At 42.0% G+C, this 14,675-nt stretch overlaps 1 protein-coding gene across 2 annotated transcripts in view; it reads right to left on the bottom strand.

Annotated features, from left to right (window-relative positions):
* dlgap1b (discs, large homolog-associated protein 1b) overlaps nt 1-2,358 on the bottom strand; it is a gene marked incomplete at its 5' end in the record, with an annotated part of 40,878 nt that extends 38,520 nt beyond the window's left edge. Inside the window, one exon of one of the 2 annotated variants that reach the window (XM_083936143.1) lies at nt 1,285-2,358. In XM_083936143.1, the coding sequence (XP_083792269.1) occupies nt 1,285-2,358 (1,074 nt within the window). The remainder of the gene's footprint in view (nt 1-1,284) is intronic. The other variant, XM_083936144.1, reaches the window with a different exon arrangement.
* Nucleotides 2,359-14,675: the final 12,317 nt, after the last annotated feature.

Here is a 14,675-nt window from a genome sequence, read left to right as displayed (position 1 = left end):
CTGTGATGCATGCAGAATTTCAAAAGCAGGGAATTAAATGTTTTGACAAAACGTTGCAGCACCCTGGCCTCTGTCTGCTCTCCTGACTTTTCATACACTAATGAAGGTAAAAAAAAAAAAAGGAGGCAAAGCCATCTCCCATCTCTAATCTAAAGGAGAGAGAGAGTCAAAGACAGCGGACACGGAGAGAGAGGGAAAACAAAGGGGGTTTTGTTCAGCCGAACCACTGCAGTCCCAATGTGAGTGGCTGTGAGGGCACCAGCTCTGAAGTGAAAGAAATGAGATACAGAGCGAGAATCATTCAACAGACTGGTGCGTAACTAGGAAACCAAGCTGACTTTGATGTCAGGGGCAACTACAGACTGTGTTAAATAACACCTTGGGAAAGACTGGGACTGTGACGAACGTGAAAAGAACATAGTGTTATTGAGGAAAAAAATCATAAAAAAATACTTGTCAACAGATGATTTAATCCCAGTACCCTCACAATACAGAGCAGCATGTTAAGCTGAAAAGGCTTCCGCATTAATTAAAGTGTTGCGTGTGTGTGTACATTAAGGCCTTTGTGTGGCCATCAAATACAGGAATACAGGATTCTATTGTCTTGTTTTAATGATTCAAAAGACGTCTGCAGACTAACTTGTCAGGCTGCTCTCCCTGAAAGCCTGTTTTTGCCTTTCAGTCTCCCTTTCAGGAAAAAAGCGATGGCTCTTTTAGGCTGGGAGAAATGTTGGCGTATTGCAGCTACAACATCCTTCCTTGATCTGCCTGCTCCATTTTCCAGGCCGTTAAAATGCAAGGCCATGCAGAACTTTCTCTCTGTCTTTTATGCTCCTTCACGCTTTCTTTCTGGTACTCTACTTTTACTTTGTTACTGTTACTTTCCCCCATTCATGCCTGTGTTGCCCTTACCTAATCTCTTTTGGTCCTTTTTTCTACAGCACGCACGCACGCACGCACGCACGCACGCACGCACGCACGCACGCACGCACGCACATACGCACGCACGCACGCACGCACACACACACACAGAGGAGCAGCTGACAAGGGATGATTTTGCTAAATGTTTTATGATGACAATGTCAAGATGAGAGACAAATAATTATTTGAGACACAGGGAATGAAAGGATGGGTCCACTGCTTCCCACCGTCAGCCTCTTTAAGGGGACACACAGAAACACAGATACATGCAGGAATGGAAGCATGGAGGAGCACCTGGCCTCGCAGGATGCATGAATCATGAAGCATGACATGCGAGAGGTGGGGCCATTGTAACCCTCCTACCTGTAGGAAGTGGCAGGTGCGTCCCTGCTCGGCTTTCACTAGAGCTTTATCTAGGTTGACGGAGGCCTTCTGGTAGACCTCTCTTGCTCTGCTCACCGTCAGAGTGGAAGACCACAAGCTCTTCTTCAGCTGAACTTGGCTATCCAGGGCGCCCACTAGTGGCATTCCTCCACTGTTCCCCCCGGAGCATGTCGAGCACTTCACATCGTTGTTGCTGCGTGACGTCTTGAGAGAGTGTGCGCTGATGGTGTTATAGGACTCCATGAAGTACTGCGACTGGGATTTCTCCGGGTGGCGCCCCATGGTCATAACCCCCGATGGCAGGCCTCCGCTGCTGCCCCCGTGGTGATGGTGGTGGAGGCACATCTCCCGGTCAAGCGTGTCATCTGAGCTCCAGTAGCCTGAGATGGCAGTGCGCATCTTAGGCTCCGACTTGGAGCGGTCTTTGCTCTTACTGCGCTTACTGTGCTTCAGGGTGCCAGAAGAGGAGGGTGGGTCGTCAGGACTGGATTTGCTGCCGTTCATCCTCCCACTTCCTCCTCCACCGGACCCTGAGGGCCCCTCCAGGGAATGGGACTTGGTGAAAAGCTTCTGGACAGAGTGAACGAGATGTCGGATACGACCTGGACTGTCACTGCGTTGGTGTTCTACTGCAGTACGCTTATACTGCAGTGTGTGGTAGCCTTCGCGCTGCACTGGTGCCTGGCGCTCAAACTGCTCTAGTAGATTAGAAGGGATGCGGTTGTTGTTTCCACCACCTCCTCCAGTTCCCTTACTGCTCCCTGTTGGTCCAGTATAAGGCACCAAAGCGCCACACTCCTCCTTTAGCTCATGGTGAGAGCTGTAATGTCTGCGAGGGAAGGTGCAGCTGGCCAGGTCAGGGTAGGCACTGCATTCAGACTGGAAGGAGTTGGGTCGTTGGGTGTAGCAGGGGTGGTCAGCAGGATGAGCCTCCCCATGGTTGAGGAAGTAGGACCGACGGTCCGAGCGCCCCAAGGTCATGGAGTCGTAAGAGGGGTCGCAGGTCACCGCATGGTGGTGACTACGGCTGCTGGACAGGCCTTTCATTGTCATCGTGGCTGGGTCGAAGTGCACATCCAACTTGTGCTGCGGAAAGTCTGCACAGGCCCCAAAACTAGCTCTACAAAGAAACACACAGCCATGAGGAAGAAGAGACAAACAAACAAGATGAGAGAGAGAGAGAGAGACAGAAAAGAGAATTATAAATATCTCATATTTGCATACACTCAAAGCATAGTGTCTTCATCTGCTTAGATTTGAAGAAGATACTTTTTGGCACTCCTTCACAGATGAGAAAACTTGATGATGTTGATGAGACTTGGACCTATTCTCATGTTTTTGTCCTTCAAAACTTTTAAAAGGAGAATCTAAATATAGCGGTCACTTGGCATGTGGTTCCTGACATCCAAATCTGTCCTCATCTCTTAGTTTGAAGTGAAAAAGTGACAGGGGATCGAGGAAACTGAAAGAAACAAAGCAAGAAGAGGTATCAAGAAGAGTTCAAATCTATTTCCAGCTCTAGTGTGTAATGTATTTGTATTTGTTCAAGGATAGAGATAAGGCATTGTTTCATCTCAGTGAAAACTATAATGAGATATCACTGATGGGAATGCAGAGATAAGCATCTTCTGCAGAGAGTGCAGAGATGATACATTGGGTAGCACTCAAAAAGTGCATTTATTTTTGCTTTACAGTACACCTGCTCGGTGTGCATGCATGCACATCCCCCCACCCACAAACACAACAAATGATCACAGCCTGATCCCACACTTTTCCTCTATACCTCTAGTTCTCCTCTAAGGGCAAACTAATTGGCCAGTAAAACCCAGCTGACAGCTTCTGGGCCGGTCGAGGCAAGCGGCAATAAACGACCTTTCCCTTACATGGTGACATGAAAACAATGGCATCCATCAGGGCCCTTAAACTGCCTTCCTTACCCATCTGGGGCTGTGGCTGGCTAGCTGCTGAACCCACACCGTTTCCAATGGACTGGAGGTGAAGCTAACGAGACAATAATAAGAGCCCACGCACCCTGGTGTAGCACTGTGACAGCAGTGTGGCCGAGCCTGTGTGGGGAATTCATTACTGCGATTTATAATGCACCAGCAAAGGCCACTGAGGTAAATAAAAAAATAATTGAAAGAAGGAGAAGGAGGAGATGGAGGAGGGGGGAAACAAAGGGACGAAACCCAACAGGACAAAATGAGAGACAGAGTGGTGGAATGAAATATCATATCAGTCCTTTACATATCCAGAGCACACTGTGCAGGGCACATGCAGGATGTATTTAGGATGTATTTATGGGCCTGAATATAGAGTGAGGCAGATCTATTATTTTCTTTGACGTGGCTATAAACTGGGTGCTGGATTAATTGAAAAACTGGGGGAATTATTCATGCAGTTTCCTTTTCTGTACTAAACCACTGGATCAAATCATTGTGGAAGAGAATTAATCCAATATATTATACTTGTATTGTTTGAGTGAAAATGAAAAAATATACAGTGGTCATTCCCCAACCCCATGCACTATGCTCACAAGAGTGAACACACACAAAGCACACACTACGTACCACACAAACACGCACAGTGTCTGCTTCATGCAGGGCACTTAAAAAGTGGGTTGTGTCCAACTAAAGGTATTCATTGCAGTTGACAGAGATCCCTTCTGTTGGCCGTTGAAGCACAGAATGTGACCTAAATAAAAGGCCCTCGCGGTGATCCACAGCAGCGTGTTTGTGGCACAGCTGTCTGCAGCCCTGCACTAAAGCTGAAAAGCTGAAGTTGGGTCATGCTGGCTTTCTGCCTGCCAGCCACACATACACACACACACACACACACACACACATTGACATACAAATACTTAGCGTATCTGACAGGCTGCCTATCCATGCTGAATTTTGATGCTGCTAGCTTGTAAAGTGCAGTTTATCAACAAGAAGAAGAAGATCTGCTGGTTCTGCTGTGTCTGTCAAGTTCGGCTAACAGTGACAAGAGGAAAGCTCATAGACAGCTGTGGTTATGTATTATGCTGTATGTCCATCGGAGCTAACTGACCCAGTTTTGTCCACCTGTCTGGTCAAGCCAACCTCAATAAAGCACACAAACAACTGGACAGGTGTTATATATAAGTATATATATCACATGATACAGGTTGTAAATGGTCTTTCCATGCATGTTGCTAATTGGCTGTTGAGCCACATAATTTGATCAAATGGGTCCTTATTTCAGGAGTTACAGGGAAAAGCAGGCTTTGGATACCGCCTGATCATTACTGCGCAGACTGTGGATGCAGAATTACAACAGGGCAGTGCACGTATCCAGAATATTTTGGCGCCACTTTTGTAAAGCTCAGATGCTTTGACCTATGCACAACACCGACAAGCAAGCCAATACAAAACATCAAGGAGACCCGAACAACTTGCTCCTTTTGCTTTGTGTGAACAGACTGCGAAAACCACCTAGACTTCATTACTGTGTGCTGAACAGCAAGATGTGCAAACAAAATACAGGAGTAGATAAAACAAGTCAGGCTATGAATGTTAATGCCCATTAACACCTGCACTGTATCATCACAACAGGGTAAATTCTATTTCGATGCCATGCCTCTTTGTGCTCAGATGAGATAAATGGAAAATAGATTTTTCCAATCATCTAACACAGTAGCCAATCTTGAATGCAGCCTCACAGTAGTCAAATTTACTCTTAATATTCTTTACTTCACCCTGAGCTTTGAGACTTTGAAGGCAAACAAACATAGGAAGTAAAAAAATGCAAAGTAACACTGACTTATTGCAATATCATCTTTGTAGAAAGTGGTGAAATCAATATGCCTTAGTCTGAGAGGACTGCTGCAGCGTCTCTTGCTGGCAAAATAAAGGGCTGCTGTACAGATTGCAGTTAATGTATATTCCTCAATCGACATCAAACGCTGGTTGCAAGACAGGGCTCAGGGCTTACAGAGCTTCTTTGAGGCCTTCTGAGGCCCTTTCTCACTTTAAACCTGGCAATGATTTCTCCAAACGTGGAAATCATAACCAGTCTTCTCTCCATGGGGCATCAAATAACCTCAGTGGATGTGGCTCATCTTATGTGAATGCGTGTGTGTATGTTTGTGTGGAATAAGCAGCGGCAGCACTTTGCCATCATTTCTCAGGTCAAGTGAAGGTTTGCCTTTGATCCTGCAAACAAATGCAGTTTGAGGCTAATGCATTGGTATTACTGCAGAGACTGAATATGAGGGTGAAGATATTGCACACATACAGTGCCTATGTGAGACAGGTAAGGGATGGCAGTGGGCCTATATCCTTGTGATTGTTTAAGGTATTGTACCTGTACTTAATTGGGGTAGACAGTTTTCTGTTAAAGGCAAAAACAAAACCACTAGAATTTGAAAATACAGCCCTCCTCCTGCAGCTCTCCCATTGCTGGCCTAAGCCATTCCCACCACACAAGCACAGGTATAAGATCACACTTCATACAGTAGTATGAGCCATCATCCGTTATCCTCATCATGATCATTTCCCCATCTTTAAGGTCATGATTTGCATCCGCAATAGGAACGCCCTCTCTTTGAAATGCCCTGGGATTGGCTTAAGTGTCCCATCATGGGCTAGATTTTCTAAAGCCTAAAGAAGAGGTGCAGATGTCTAGTTTTCTCTCAAACCACATGAATTATAATATTCTGACAAAAAAACAAACTGCGTAGACCAGCTTTTAAAAAAGAGAAAACAACAACAATGTACTCCTGCTTACTCAATTATCTTTCAACATTTGAGACTTCACTGTAATAAACTGGAATTTCCATTAACTCCAGGTGGTATCCAGTCATGCAGACAGCTTTGGTTCAGTTTTTGAAGGTTTTAAGTTATCTCCCTCTGAGACTTATGCTGCCACTAAAGTACAGTAGTGTTGTTTTTTTTTGGATGGGGAAAAGCATTAAAGATGACATTTATGTCCACTTTAATGGGGTTGTGGCAGAAGTCTCAGCATCATAAAATCTTGTTGAATAAAACCTAAGTCTGTCTGCATTATGAGATACCAACATGTTTGTTACTTTTTGTAATAGGTGAAGTGACCCTTTAAATACAAAAAGGAAAAACATAATGGAGCAGCACGTTCTAGAATAAATAAGATCATTTGCATTATGCTTTTCTCAGCATTAGAAGTCAATATAGCGGACAATAACAATCTTCCCTGTACAATAGTGAGTGACATAAGGAAGCAGTAAATGCTCTGCCTGGCTACAGACGAGGTATATTCAGTTATTCTGTGGAGGCGCTTTAACAGACACATATGCAGCAACTTTGACAAAACTCACTGGTATTCATAAATATTTGATGACATGAATATTTGATGCGTTAATATGTCAAAATGACACACACACACACACACACACACACACACACACACACACACACACACACACACACACACACACACACACACACACACACACACACACACACACACACACACACACACACACACACACACACACACACACACACACACACACACACACACACACACACACACACACACACACACACACACACACACACACACACACACACGGGAGCTGCAGCTTGTAGAGAAGAAGCACCAGTGACAGAAAGGATGTTCTCATTGTGAATGTGTGAACAGTGAAAAAATGATCCCCCAGCGAATGACGCAGTAGAACATTTTAAAGACAGCCTGGGGCCAAAAAGCTGCTGAGGGAACAGGTAATTTTTGGGTATTTTACGGATTATGCAAGTGGCTTTTAGGGATACCAGGAGAGGCTGAGAACAACTAACTTTAATGTCTTACTGTTAAAATGACTCTTGAATGATAGATGACGGTTCCCACTTGGCTGTCCTGTCTGGCTGCAGCAAGGCAACATTTTGAAGAAAACCTCCAAATAACTACTATTAGTTTATATGATATGCTTCATAAAATAGCATAATATCAACAAAGGTAAGAGCTGACATGTTAAGTCAATAAAAAGGGAAATTGATAGAGCATCGTATTTCATGGGGGGGGGGGGGGGGGGGACATATTCACGCTCCACTGAGTGACAGGTCTATAGGTGTTTCAAAATTGACACCAAAGAAGATAAGAAGCCAGGCAGTATATCTTTACTGTATCAATGAATGACAGCTTACACAACATGTTTCCATTGTAATTTGTATGCGGGCTTTATACAAAACATCCAGGAATGAAATTACAGCTTAACATCTTATCAAAACATGCCAAATAACCTGACAAACATATTTACAGCGCATCTTTAAAGTATTTTCTTAACCAAACAGATCATCAGACTTTTTCAAAGAGGCGGTTTCATCTGATGCCAAATAGGCATGTTCCTGCTCACTGTATCGGCTGCATTATGAAAACACATGCCTTCATGGATGGATTGATGTTCCCGCTTTGCACAAGACAGCTCCTTTGTCACAGCCAAACTAATTAGGCTGACTGTCAGGCCCTCTCTGACGAATGGAGAGACTGTGCTGAGTTATAGCTCGCTATCCACCAAACACATTCTGGAGACAAATTCTCCAAGTGATGAGGTCTATTTGATCAAGGTAAACAAATTAACAGAGGCATTAAGAATAGAGAAAGGCTGCTGTTGTTTGTCTCAGGCAGAGCTGTCAGTGAGGCTCGTGCTACTTGTTCTCAGAACTTCAACAACACAGAAAAGTGTGGCGGAAATGTACCGATGGAGGCAAACAACACCGAAATTTAAAAGGTAATTCAGTTCAAATAAAATCATCCCAGGGTCTTATTAGGCTAATTAAGTCATCAAATAAGCCATCGAGACAGTTTTTCCGTCAGGTAAGCTTGGGGCAGCGAGTTGGACGCATAAAAATGTATTTTTTAAGCACTAATACTGCTCGCAATAACACCAAACCTCTGCAGTAGCATGATGAGAGTCCTGACACATTAACCCAAGCACCAACAAGTAATATGTAAGCATTGAGTGTATTAAAAGACTGTTTTGAAAGACTTATCTACTGGCCCCGATACCAGCTGCTCCATTCAAGTCGATTATCAAATACAATCCAAAGGTAAGGAGCCCATTGATGATTTATTCCAGCAAAACACGTAAATGTCGTGGTTTGGTCTCCATCTGCGTCTCAATGCCCAATGTCGTACCGCAATGGCAGCCTATTAAAAGTTTCTGGCTTGTAAGCTTTCATTTTTGTTTCGCAGCCCGGAAAGATACAAACACGAACCATTCTGTCTCTCTGCACTTCAAGTTGCAGTCTAGTCGGCTTTACCCGTGCCTGCACTCACTGTGCATCTTCCGGCAACACAAGCCCCCTGACCCCTGAGATCTGCGTAATGTTTCGGTGCTGCAGGGAAAGCTGTGTGGGATATTTCACCAAACTGCCAGAAACCACAACGTTTACGTGTTTTGCTGAAATAAATCCTCAGTGGGCTCCTTCCTTTTGGATTGCATTTGGTAATCGACTTGAATGGAGCTGGTACAGGGGCCAGTAGGTAAGTCTTTCAAAACACTCTTTTAATACACTCCATGTTCTCTAACTATGTTGTTGCTGCTTTGGTGAATGTGTCAGGACTCTTATCATCCTACTGCAGAGGTTTGGTGTTACTGCGGCCAGTATCAGTGGTTAAAAAAGACGCTTTAATGCGTTCAACTCGCCGCCCCGAGCTTATCCGTGTTAGCCACGACAGGCTGTAAACGACTGTTAGCGACTCTCTGGAAAATCTATGTTAATTGTTATTACACGAAAAAAATGGTCTTGATGGCTTATTTGATGACCCAATTTGCCTAAAAAGACCCTGTGATGATTGTACACTGGAATTTCACTTTAAGTCATGAGGTTTGAAAGTACATTTCTATATTCTGTATTTATATTACAACTATTTTATTTGTCATATCTGATGCTTATTTAGCTCTTATTTAATGTTGCTTCATTTCTATTTCCATGACGGACCAGAAATATTTCATTTTTTGGAAACGACTGAAGGAATACATTATTTGCAAAACTATATCAGTAAAATTCAGAGTATAGGATTGCTGTGCTGAAAAGCTTTCTTTCCTCTTTTCACACAAATGAATGTATTTATTTATGAATCCCTTGATCTTTAAAGGAATAAAAGACTGAACTGAGGGGATCTGACACTTGACTCAAAGGCCATGAGTCCAATGGGATTGGTATTGTACGGCTTAAGGTTGAATCCATCATGGGCATACAGTGAGAGCCAAAGATAAAGAAGACTGTTGCATTTAAAGTTTGAGTCTTTATATAAGACAATCATGTGATCTCTCAGAGGAATAAGCTAAATTCTTAGCTTCTTACAGAGATGTGGTACCAAACCAAAGAAATACATCACTTTAGTGTGATATTTGTCATTCGAGCAATATTTATTTCTTACCCTGTAAAGCACTAGATGCCCCTTATATCTGCTATTCAGTTGAAATTTAATCTTCAATTTGAAGGAGGAAACAAAATGGATTTGATTTCAAAACTCACAGTATACAAGTTAGCCAGGCGGTGTCTTTACCTTCAACACAAATTAAGACTTTTTAAAAAAAAATAAACTGACAGTCCTGAACGTGTAGCAGCTGTCATGGTCCTTGTGGTGGAAAACCTTAAATCCAGTGATTAAGGATTCACTTTTTCTGTGTTTAAAGCTTTATTGTTTTCACAAACTAAAATGTCCTGTTTTTAATTATAGATAAAACAAAATGAACAAAAAGCAACAACAAGAGATAATGATTATGGATGGTGGTTTATTGTCCAGAAGCCAAACCAAATAAAAATATAATACTAGTTTACTCTGAGCACTTCCAAATCATCTACCCCCACACACCTTCATATTACAGTGTGAGAAACCTTTTTGATCGTTTTTGTTATGGATGTGGACCTTTCATTTTATTTTACTTCTTACACAAATTTCCTCTACTTTCTTACTATTTTACATTTAGCTTTATACCTAAATGAACAAAAAGCCAATAATCATTTTGAAAAAAAGAATGATGAAGTCCAATAAAGCTATCCATAACAAGCAGGCAAGGAAATTGCACAAGGCAAGAGAGCATCGCCATGGAAACAAATGGATTTTCTGGTGGAAAACAATGTGTTTTCTCTCCAGCTAATGAGAACTCTTATGTACCAACCGCTCTGGGATCATATGTGTGGACAATAACCGAAGTTGCCATTTCTTATACTTTATTTCTTCATATCCACAGAGCAGGCAAGGAAATAAGAAAAATAACCAAATCCTGACCAAATTATTTTTATCACCATTTTTTAGAGGAAGACTGAAGAAAGAAAATTGATAGTAAAAGACAGTGAATGGAATTATTAACTCTGATACAACAACACTAAGGCACTTAGAGGAGTACTACAGAATTTGTGAAGTCACCTATATGTCATACTGACAATTGCACTGAAAAATAAGTCCAGTGTGAACGAATGGGTGGATAACTAAAAAGAAAACCTACATCCAGTGTGTGCTAAATAAAAGTAAGGAATAAGAGGAAACATCTGAATAAATGAGTGAAAAAATCTGACATTCACAGATCACAAGATCTCAACCCCAATAAACAATACAACACCAATGACAGTGACTCCACCTTTGGATATAAACACTTTGTCCTTCACATGTGGTCGTAACATCAACAAACTAGTTATTTTCTTAGTATACCCCGGCCTATACACCACGCTCAACAAAACAACGAATAAGGGAATATCTCTTGGGAGAATTGTTTTTATGCCCTCAGTGGCGTTACAGAGACTCGTACACTCTATGCAAAGGAATATTGAAGCTGCTTTGGTGGCTACTTGTGGCTCATTGCCTTACTAACACACTGTACATGAGTGGTAAGTATAAAAATGGGCTAGGCTTCAACATTTCCAAATGATTCCTTAACTTTTGATGATTCACTACAGTGACATACAATATATTCTAATTCTATATGTTGTTAAAACTAAGCACTTCAATGCTAAAGTGATAAAATGTAACATTCAAAAAGCCAATCAGAGCCTGCCAACACACAAACTAATGAAACATCAGGTAAAATGCACCTGCATATGTTTGGATATGCACATTTCCATCAGTGCTCACACAGAATAATAAACATCATATTTATACTCTCTCTTAAGAGCTGTGAAATCTGGAGCGCCTAATCCTGGACTATGAGGAAGCGGCATAATACTGTGACGGTGATAACTAAATTGAACCCTGGAGAATAAGGCGGTATGTGTGCATCTCTGTGCATGTTCTACATAACACGCTGCAGCGTCATCCATCAACCGCAGCCATGACCCACATGTATAAAAGTTGCTAATGCTGCTAATGTTAGCGTGAGGCTTGCAACGGTTTCCTCCTTGAGGCATTTCTCCTGTGTTCTTACACTTGTAAGACTGCTGCTGCTTCTTCATTACAGCTGCTATTTCCACTCCTGCAGTTGTATGCGAGCAGCACAAATGAACTGAACATGGACAATTAAACTTTACAAAACAAACTGTGTATATTCAGCTGCCTCAATTGGTTATTTGATCCTCCGCCTACTCACTAAAAATGTGATGCATCATTGCACGGGACTTGCAAAGCATTCATATTGTTATTAAAAAAACAACATAAGGAGCCACATTCCCTGCTGGAGCAAGCAGCGTGGTTGTGCACATGCACTTTGATTGTACAGTACGCACAGTACAGTCACTTGCCACTGTCAGGCAGCATTAGCATCAACCTGCTGCCAGAGGCGTGCAGAGTGTCAGGTGATTTCAAGCAACTGATTCTACAGTTAATTACATGTCAGGAAACAGCTGACCTCAAGTGCACACAGCTAATGTGTTGATATGCTTTAAGCTGATGAAGCCTAAATACCTACGACTGTCCCTTGCCAAACAATTTATTCAACATTTATTAGACAATATGTGCTAAATAGAGACTGAATATTGTATTGACAAAATACCAGGGAAGCTTAATGCCAACAATCATTTTTGATTTGCATATAATTCTCATCCAGCTCAGAAAATAATTAAGCTTGCAGAAAAACTGAAGTGCAAAGAGAAAAAAGCAGCTTTCACTGTCTTTTCTTTTGGGGAAACACTTTACATAACAGGCTGACGACCAACCTTTTGATGAGATTACATCTCTAAGACCATTGCGAGGCTATCTGCTTAACTTCTGAGGGTGGAGGTCGCAGACTGGTTATGGGAGGGACTCGGGTAAACCAATGAGAAAAAGCTGCATGATTTGTGCCTCTCCTTCACTGTGGGTGGCACGTCACATCGAGGACACATCAACAGACGACTGACAGATCTGGGAGTGAGATCCAACTGAGCAAGAAGGTTGGGGGGAGGGAGTCTAACCCGCTGTCTTCTCGCATGAGCGCTGGTGGACATATATCCAATGCAACACACACACATACACAAGGAGCAATCCCAAATACAGATACAACGTAATGCATACACACACAAAAAACACACATACACACACACAGAGGCTATGAGGCATAAATCTAGCTCCTCTCCCCTGCAAACTGTTGAGATTTTGAGCCTCAACCAAACACGCTGCCTGCACAGAGAGCAGGTGTCAAACCAGGTGAACGTTATGAGCTGACGGTTAGCAGCAGCTAGCTCCCAGCTGACCTCACGTCAAAACTTTGCGACACAGAGAGAGGGCATGAAAATTCTCGACTAAATGGAATCAGCCAGGCTAATGCCAACAAAATGGACTCAATTATATCTCCTGTCAACCCGGGTTTAGCTAACGTCTATCAAAGACTCAAGGCTTGAGCTTTGTTGCTAAACCCAGATTACTGAGACTGTTAATGTTTTACTGATTACCGTTTCCCTTCAGCAGAAATACAGTGACTATTTCCTGTTCCCAGTTTCCCACTGTTTCTCAGTGGTCAACATGGCATTAAGGGACAGAACATCTACAATAAATAACATAAGGAGAGGAAAAAATGAGAAGGACATGAAGAAAGAAATTTGAGATGAGATATTGCACCACAATATAACGCGAGAGCAGCACAGTTGTTTTTCAGATGCATATTCATGTCTGCCTCTGACTGGCTCTTCTGTTTATGATTCGCAATAATAGAATAATTTGAGCCAATAGTAAAAGTAAATCCTTCTCAGTTTAACACTTCACATGTTATTTGTTCATCCGAGGTCCATTAAACCAATATTAATGGATAATCTAAACAAATTGAAAAGAAGAAAGCGCATTCACAAATCAGTGAATTTTTCAGGGCAATTCCACTATTTGTTCAGTGTTCATTCAACAATGTTTTCGTCTTTCATTTAAGGTCAAATACTGAGTGTGCTTGGGGCTTGGAGGCAGAAAATTAAAAGCAACACTTGACGGGATATTATTGACAGGGATATTATAGGCAGATCCATATTTACAAATGTTTCACACAAGTGACTTGTTAATTGTGAAAGCTCAACTACTATTCAGCTGAAAGAGACCTCATTTTTCTCAAGTGCAATGTTGGATATTATGCACTTAGAGGATACTTGAACTTACGATAACTTGTTCATGTTAATCAGATCACTGAGTCACAGTTTTTTTTCTGTCTTGCCTTTGTGAAGTGTTGGGATTAGAAACAAAGCAATGAGTGTGTAAAGGTGATTTGCTGTTGAGTGTTTAATGAACGACCCAGTGAACTGTGAAATGTGCCGCTCATTGAGCAAGTTAAATTAGCTTCCCATTTCATAATTTGCTCAGATACACACAGACAACAGACACCATCTTACTGGTGTACCGAGGTGACACATCCCATTAAATAACATTAACTTTTGGAATAATAGATGTTATCATAGGCAACACTTGAGATGTGAACCCCGGTTATGGAGTCTTATTTCTGCAACAGAGAGCTATAATCTTAAATGAGTCTCTAAAAGGTAGAAAAAAATGATTTAAATGTACTTTAATGTGTATTAATAAATTAGGGAGGTTCAAAGATAAGGTAGCTCTAGCTTAGTATTTCCCTGTGCTCTCTATTAAAATATATTAAAGCCTCATTAATACTTTAATCATACAAAACATTTTCAAACCGTGTATTCTCAACAAAACTCGTAGGTAGCCTGCAGTGGTAGAAATGAATTAAAGCACCTTGCGGAACAAATGTGTTCCTTGCATGCTGACTACAGTAGATCAGCTCAGTCTTGGAAGTTTAATCTTAATCTGTGAGTACCACAGAGTGTGGTATGAGGAGAAGCTCTCACATCTCCCCACTGTAAGCAGTATATGTAACGTCCAGCTGGATGTCCAGTCCAGTTCTGGGTGGACTCCCAGTCACCTTTTCTTTCTCTCCTCTCTGTTACATCCCAAAACACTCACCTCTCCTCCGTCTCTACCTTACATACAACCCTGCTCCGTTTTTGTTCATTCTTTCATTG

This window comes from Echiichthys vipera, assembly GCF_963691815.1.
Source record: "Echiichthys vipera genome assembly, chromosome: 21".
NCBI classification, from domain to species: Eukaryota; Metazoa; Chordata; class Actinopteri; order Perciformes; family Trachinidae; genus Echiichthys; species Echiichthys vipera.
Note: the sequence above shows the minus strand (reverse complement) of the source record. Positions and strands in the feature narration are given on the sequence as shown.